Source organism: Arachis ipaensis, chromosome B06 (genome assembly GCF_000816755.2).
Source record: "Arachis ipaensis cultivar K30076 chromosome B06, Araip1.1, whole genome shotgun sequence".
In the NCBI taxonomy this organism is placed as follows: Eukaryota; Viridiplantae; Streptophyta; class Magnoliopsida; order Fabales; family Fabaceae; genus Arachis; species Arachis ipaensis.
In genome coordinates, this window is record NC_029790.2 from 135,055,801 (window position 1) to 135,064,252 (window position 8,452).

The 8,452-nt window shown below is 30.1% G+C and overlaps 2 protein-coding genes across 2 annotated transcripts; both read right to left on the reverse strand.

The window, feature by feature from the left end:
- On the reverse strand, nucleotides 4,539-5,327 carry LOC107647755. Its single transcript, XM_016351803.1, has one exon. The coding sequence runs from the start codon at nucleotides 5,325-5,327 to the stop codon at nucleotides 4,539-4,541; it is 789 nt and encodes a 262-aa protein (XP_016207289.1).
- On the reverse strand, nucleotides 5,334-6,985 carry LOC107647756 (3-oxo-Delta(4,5)-steroid 5-beta-reductase-like). Its single transcript, XM_016351804.1, has 2 exons — nucleotides 6,389-6,985; nucleotides 5,334-5,741 (listed from the first exon to the last, which is right to left on the reverse strand). Exons 1-2 carry the CDS (start codon nucleotides 6,983-6,985, stop codon nucleotides 5,334-5,336), a joined length of 1,005 nt encoding a protein of 334 aa, XP_016207290.1.

Genomic DNA, 8,452 nt, shown 5'->3' on the forward strand with positions numbered 1-8,452 from the left:
TTAAATATTATTTAAATAATTTAGTTCTAAAATTAGTATTTGATTAAATTAGTTTTAGAGAAATTTAAATTGTTACCTCAATTTATATATTATGACTATTCTTTTTTGGATATGTTATTTTTTTATTTTTTTAATATGAAATTTTTTTTTAAGTTTATTTTTTTCTTGGATATAAGTATCACTTTTTTTGTATTTCAGATTAGGAATGCAATTATTAAGAAAAATATAAGTCATTAATATACTAAAGTGATTAAAAATTTAATTATATTGTGTGGACACAAGATTGATTAATTAAGATTAAAGTATGGAAAAAGAAAAAGAGTCACAATACGTGATTTTGCTTTTCTTGCTCATGTATAAAAATACGCAAAAAAAAAAAAAAATTAAAACATCACCATTTAAAATAAAAATAATTAATCATCATGCGTATGAAAGGGGATTGAGAAATATGCATGGATAGAAAAAATAAAAAATTATTGCACGGTTGTAGAATAAAAAATAATCATATATATAAGGAAATAATCATAACAAAAAAAATTAATATATGTGACTTAAATATTTTTATGTACAATTAATATATATGTATACATAAATAATATTTTTCTTTTCTTTTTCATATCTAATGGCTACTATCTACTATCATATCAATAGTATCACCTATAGTAAATTATACGAAGAAAAAATATAGAAAATAAAGACCAAAATTATAAGGCTATAGAAAGTCCCATCCAAGTTTGACAAGAACAAGATGGCTTACATCGAAATAGTTCTTTTACTAAATTAGTTGATTCTTTTACTAAATTTTTTCAAGTAATGCTAAGTTCAATTTATAAATAGAATTTAATTTTGATATACTGACAGTGTAAAATATTTTACACAGTTGTGCAATCACATCCGTTTTTTTGGATGACCATTCACGCATTCAATGTAAAAAATTATTTTTACTGATGTGTCATTATATAATTGGATGCATGTGTAAAACTACTTTACATTGTCAGTGCATCAAAATTAAATTCTTAAAAATATTTGTAATTCTTATTTTAAGTTAATTTTATAAGTACGTCATTCCACAAGTCAAAGACAATTCTTTTTAATAGCTTTGTAGAAGCTAATAGCTTTTATATTGAATTTATTTTGTAGTACGATAAAATTTATTGTTCAATCAAGAACTATTTGACAAAAATATTTGAGAATGAATTGGTATAAAGGAAGGTTCATGTCTATACAAATAATAGCATATTTATAAATATTAATAATGAAAATAGTCTCACTAATGTAAATGATCAATACAATAATTATATGAAAAAATAACTAATTACATAATTGCATAATTTTCAAGATTCTATATAGTTGAATCTAATGGACAAATAAAAAAAATATATCTATATGATAATATCCTAATATTTTAGCATATTATAAATTATATTATAAATTTATATATTATATTATAATTTTAAGTCAACTCCTTAATCACATTATAACACAAACCATCTAAAAAGATACATCAAATTAACGAATATTACATGGATCACAACATACACTCTAAATTGTCACGATATTTCAAATAAAAAGAGCATCAATACAGAGAAATCAATGAATATAACTAAATTAAAGAGCAACAAAGAGACAAAAAAAAAATAATAATAAAAAGAATCAATAAAAGAATTAACATATAAACCACATACACGAACAATGTATATATTAATTGTGAATCACAAAAAAAAGACTATATATATAGGGTCTGGGTGACATCAAACCCGGCTTCACCCGGCCCATGTGCACCCCTACTGAAAACAAACAAATTTAAAAAAAAAACAAACACAAAACCGTTTTCATGTCATCTCCGGCATAGCCATCAACAACTAAAAGGATTTCCACCGCTCCACTCGCTCGTACTATTTGAAGATATATTGATAATTTTTTTAACTCCTTTACTTGTATGCTGAAAAATCAGTCTATTCCTTTCTAACCATAAATTCTAGACGATTACGAAAAAGCACTTCAGCCGGTGATTATTCTTTATTTTTTGTATTTCTAATAATCATTTTTATCACAACATTAAATAAAAATCTAAAATGTTACAAAAATAATTATTGAACTATTATTCACATACAACTAATCAGTTTCCGTAAAAACTAAAAATTAAATATAATTTCTTTTACCAAATATTGTTATTTAATAACTAATTTATAGTATAAATACTCTTTTGCTTATATAGCTCTTTGCATTAATTAATAATTAAAAATAAAAAATGATCAATAAAACTATACTAAGATACTAGCATGTGAGAATAATAAATATATTGAATTAAAAAATTTTCTTTTAAGTTGGAAAAGGTTACAAAAAGTTTCTTTAAAATAAAATGTATTATGAGCCATTTTCTTTTTGGATCAATGACTGTTCATTTTCTGACGAGAAGAGAAGGACCACTTCTCTACAAATTTGGGCTAGATAAAATTAAATGATACCATTTCCAAAGTAATGGACAGTTTTCAAAGTCCAGCCCATAGAAACAATAGAAAAAAACCAGCTCTTATTTAGAGTGTATTTCAATTTATTTTGGATTTCTTTAGTTGGGATAATTTTTGTTTAAATTACCTGTATTTTGAAATGGCCATTTCTATTGTGCTCGAGTTAGTATCTAAATTTTGTCAAATAATATATATTTAATTTTTTTATTAATCAAGTCCAATTAAATTGGTCTATTATAATAAAATTAGTTATAGTTAGTATTATTTCAAATCTTATTGTTTAACTTAGTTAGACTTGGTTCATAAAAAGACTTGAATATATAATATTATTCAATTTTATCTAACTTATTTTTTATAGTAAATTTTAAATTTTTAAAAATTGTTTTTTATATATTTTAAATTAAATATTAAATTTTAACTTTTTTTGATAACTTAAATATCACCTTTCAAACATCATAGCACCTTTTAAAATTTATCTATTAGAATTTAGAAGGAGAACATATATTTGTTTTCCTTCAAATGACAGAGATAAAAGCAAAAGGTAACTTCCTAAACCACCAACACCCCACCCCCCAATAAATAAATATGGTAGACTAAAGAGTTAGGCTAAAAATAAATGGTGAATGGTCCAAACAAGTATACAATGAGAGTAAATAATTAAAATCATTTTTAAAAGATTGTTTATTTTTTTAAATTAATTTAAAAAATTTAACTAAATTCGTCTTTAAAAAATTTTAAATTAATCACGTTGGTTCTTCTGTTATTTTTTTATTTGTAACATAAAAAGTTGACTAACGTAGTATATTAAGTGACAAAAATTAAGTCTTTAAAAATTAAGTCTTTGAGGTAGCGTTTGGTGGAGAGATAGAGATGAAAAGATTGAGACTGAGAGACATAGACTGAGAGATAGAGATTGAAATAAATCTCAGTATTATGTTTGGTGCAAATTGGGAGAGAAAAATTGAAACAAGAATGAAATTCTAATTTAATTTGTACAATGGGTAAAATTGAAATTAATTAATTGAAATGAAGATATTTTAAGTATAAAATATTATTAAAGTTTCAGTCTCCATCTCTAAAAATTTTAGTCTTTGTGTTCCCACTTTTTGGAAGTACTGAAATACTGAAATTTTGAGGACAGAGACACAAATTTTAATACCAATAAATATGATACTGAGTCTCAGTCTCCCCACTCTATCTCATTACCTCAAAACAAACGCTACCTAAAAGATTACAAAAATTTTGTTTAAAATAAAATGTATTATGAGCCATTTTCTTTTTAGATCAAGGACTTTTCCATTTTTTTTTACGAGAAAAGAAGGTCCCTTTTCAACAAATTTGAAATTTGGGCTGGATGAAATGATACCATTTCCAAAGTAATGGACATTTTTCAAAGTCCAGCTCTAGAATCCATAAAAAATACCTCTTATTTAGGGTGTAGTTCAATTTATTTTGGGTATGTTTAGTTGGGATAATTTTTGTTTAAATTATGGATGAATGCGGATCGAATCGAATCGGATATGACTAAAATTTCGATCTGATTTATACTAAAATAATTGAATCGGATTCAATATCCACAGTTTTTAAGTTCTAATCCAATTTGCAGATTAGATTGGATATAACTGCAAAATACAAAAATATATTTTAAAGCTTATTTTTATTAAAAAATATCAATAATATCCTTTTTTCTACTCTTTTAAATATGTTTACTTTTAAAATAATATTAAATATATTTTTTTAAATAATAAAATTAAGGGTCAAGTATTTTTTTTTGTTCTTAAGATTTTGGACCAAAATCAAAATCGTTTTCGACCTTTTTTTGTATTAAAATCATTCTCAACGTCACAAAAAATTATAAAATCATCATTTTCACTTTTAAAAAACAAATTTACCCTTACAAAATATAAATTTTAAAATTAATCTTGTGTATATATCGCTCGGGGGTGTGAGGAGGGCAATCTGGCCGTCCCTCTTCTTCATCCCTTCTTCTCTTCCTCGGGTCATCCAACCTGTTCGCCAAGTATCTATCAAGTTGACCCTATCTGGTCAACTTCTCTATGACATTTTTTAAATCGTAGCATTCGTTGGTGGAGTGACCATAGAGTTTATGATACTCATAGTATTCTGTCCGACTTTCTGCTTTCTTATGCTTAATCGGACGGGGGGTGGAAGTTTCTTTGTATGGCATATCCCTCTGTACACATCCACTAAGGAAACCCTAAGGGGAGTATAGTTGTGATATTTTCGAGGTTTCTCTATACTTTGCTCCTCCTTTTTCCTAGGTTCCCTTTCTTTATCCCGAGGTTGATAGGGCAGGTTAGGTCGTGAAGGAGGTACTCTGAGTCGGAAATTTTTCTCCATGTTGATGTATTTCTCTGCTCTTTTCTCTACTTCGTTTAAGGAAGTCGGGTATCTTTTGGATATTGATTGAGAGAAAGGTCCTTCTCTGAGGCCGTTGACCAAACCTATAATTATGGCTTCAGTTGGTAGACTCTGAATCTCCAAGCAAGCTTTATTGAACCTTTCTATGTAGTCACGAAGGATTTTTTCGACCTCTTGCTTTACTCCTAGCAAGCTTGGGGCGTGCTTCGTTTTGTCCTTTCGGTTGGAAAATTGTGTCATGAATTTCCTTGCCATGTCGTCAAAGCTAGTGAGCGACTTAGGGGGCAAGTTATCAAACCACTTCATTGCAGCCTTGGTCAAGGTGGTTGGAAAGGCTTTACATCGAGTGGTGTCAGAAGCATCGGCTAGGTACATTCTGCTTTTGAAATTACTGAGTTGATGCCTTGGGTCGGTTGTTCCATCGTAGAGATCTATGTCGGGTATTTTAAAGTTCCTAGGAACTTTGGCCCTCATGATCTCTTATGTGAACGGATCTTCTTCTCCCAAAGAACTTTCTTCCCGATCCGGCTCATTGGTCTTATTTCGGAGATCGGCTTCCAGTTTACGGAGCTTTTCTTCTAGCTCTCTTCGCCGTCTCATCTCTCTTCGCAACTCTCGTTCATCTTCCTTTTGTTGCTCAGCCTCGTGTTCGAGCTGCTCGAGTCGATCTCCTTGGCCTTGCGCTAGGTCTAGGATCTCTGTTGTATGAAGGAGGTCCTCACCTTCAGGATGATGAATTTTAGATTGGATCCTTCTCTGATGAGGATTTTTCGGGATCCCTTCTCCGTGAGGGCCTCGGTGTTGTCCCGAGGTTCCTTCCCTGTGAGGCCCTTGCTGTTGTGGTGAAGGAGGAAGCGCGAGTGGAGGGTCTTGTGGTTGAGTTTCTTGCTTGAATTCAGATGTTGTATGGTCGTCTTCACGTTCATTACTGATGTTTTGTTGAATATTTTATTTTCCTGATCATATTTTATTAAGAAAAAAATATAGAAAAATAAATTTTAATTAGTTAGTATTAATTAAATTTTGTAAAGATTTAGATTAGAATTTAAAATTAAAAAAATAAAATAATTTAAAAATTAACTAATATTAATTGAAAAAATTCATTCTCTAATATTACTCTTTATTAATTCACCAAAATATATAACAAACAATTGAAAAGTTACATGAAAATGTTTATTAGCATAATAATTAGGAAAAGTCTAAGAGACCAACAATTTTATTGAATTTTGGCCAGCATGTAACCAGCAGAGAAATGTGAGTCATTGGATAAAATCTCACACCAATCTCACACCATTAGATCATCATTAATGGCTATTTGATGGCTACTAATCACAAAAGTTGCTGAACCCCTAGCATTGCTCTAATAATTAAGCAAAAGCCATCCCATCAGACTTCAATCCCTTACTTATTTTACAACTAACACAGACACATTTAGTTTTTGTATAGGCACATTTATTTTACATCACGTAAGTGTGCCAAGGCTAGATTCGTGTTGGTGCCAAGTATTATTGTTACTCTTGTTATATTCATGGCACAATTTTGTAAGCTTTGGTCCTTTCTATCCAATTTATAAATGATTTCTTGGAGTCTCTAAATCCCAAAAAGCCATGCTCTTTGGCTTTGTTCATGTTATCCAAAACAGCCTCCATTCCTAATATAATATCCGCAAACCACCAATCACCAACATCTTCCAGCTTAGTAGCTTGCAACTTATTCTTCTTCACAATCTCATCCCAAACACCACCTTTGTCTTTCATCAATTCCGACAACCTCAAACTCGAACCCTCAACAAACCCATGCTCCTCAATCCCAAACTTCTCTGCCAACACCTTCCACAAATGCTTCCACCTAAACACGTCACCGTTACTAACGTTAAACGCTTCGTTTCTCGCACGTGCGTCCACTGCACCCCACACGTGCTGCTCCGCAATCAAATTGGCATCTGAAGCCGCTGAGTAACACTCCCATGCAGCTTTGGTTCCTGGAAATCTTAAGGGAACGCCTTCGTGTTTACAAATAGCTGCGTAAACACAAAGGGTTCCGATAAAATTCATCTGGCTATACGGTGAAAATCCAAAGATAACTCGTGGCCTATTTATAAACCATGTTAGGCCTTTTTTCTTTTGGGCCATCTATTCTATTATATAAAAATCGGATGTCTGCACTTAATGATGAAGCTGACGTGGCATGCTTCTGAGAGTGTTTCCCGATTTAATTTATTTGATTTGATTTGATTTAATTATATATTTAAATATTATAATTAATATAATTTAGATAATTTATTATCATTTATATTATTTAATTAATTATACTACATTAATTATAATTCATTATATTAATTAATTTGAAGGATTATTAACATTAATTTATAATACATTAATTTATAATCCTCTGACTTAAATACATTAATTGGACCGGACCGGTATACATTCGGTTTGCCTAATGCGATGTCGTTTTGTGGGGGGGAGGAATAACGCGTTAGTGCGTTACTGATTGCTGGTCTTCCTCTTCTCTTTTCTTACTTTCAGTCATTTCTTCATTCAAAGAAAACAAAAAGGAAAAACCCTAGCTAGCCTCCACCGCCGCCGAACGGAGTGACTGGTTGCCGCCGTCCGTGGCTGTCCGAGGAGTCTTTCTTATGTACTGTCGGTGTTTTCCAAGTCAGATCCCCTATTTGATGTCTTCTTCATCACTCGGCGCCCATACTGGGTCTGATTCTTCCTGTTGCTCGTGGTCGCTTTGTCGCCGTCGTCTCGGCGTCATTATCTCGAAGGTCAGTGGCTTTGGTGTGCACCTGTTCTTCGATTTTCATTTTTATTCTCTGAATTTCTGTTCTGAAATCAACAATTTATTGAATGATTATAGGGTTTTGCGTTTTGCTGAAATCTTTGAACGATTATTTGATAGTTATTTAGTTGGTAAGTACTTTGTTAGATTAACATTGATGCATGTGTTGTTTAATTCTTTAAAGTCTAATTTTTTAATCCTATATATTGTTTTGCACCATTTGCTGTCTTTTTTTATTATGAGCATATAGTGGACAGATATGGATTCAATTGATGGTTGTTGCTATTCCTCTCAAGTCTCAACTATTGTAGATTCATATAATATTAATCTAAAATTTGTTTCATTGAGATATTATATTAAGGAAGAATTTTTTTATTATTCCCTTCCTGTAACAAATATTCCCTTGCTGTAATTTTATATTAAGAAATAATATAATTTCTAACTCAGTTAAATATTGTTTCATTTGAATTTTGTTTAATAAAAATATTTATATAATTTTGTGTATTATCTTTATAATGTCCTATAATTTTGTTTCTTCAGGAACTTCGATTTCTAGGCCCTAACTATTTATTAACAGTTTTTATTATTTTTATTTTTAAGAGAATTAAAGGGATCTGATTTCAACATGAATAAAATGCGTTGATTCCAAAGAGAAAAATTTGGGCATATAGAGTTTTGTTAATCAATAGATTGGTGCTTTTATTTTGTAGATGTGATAGGTCAGCTTGCTTCTAAGGGTAACTTGGTCGAATTCACACGGGACGGGAAGCCGTCAAGTTATATCACCATAGAACTTGATGATCTTGAGTAAT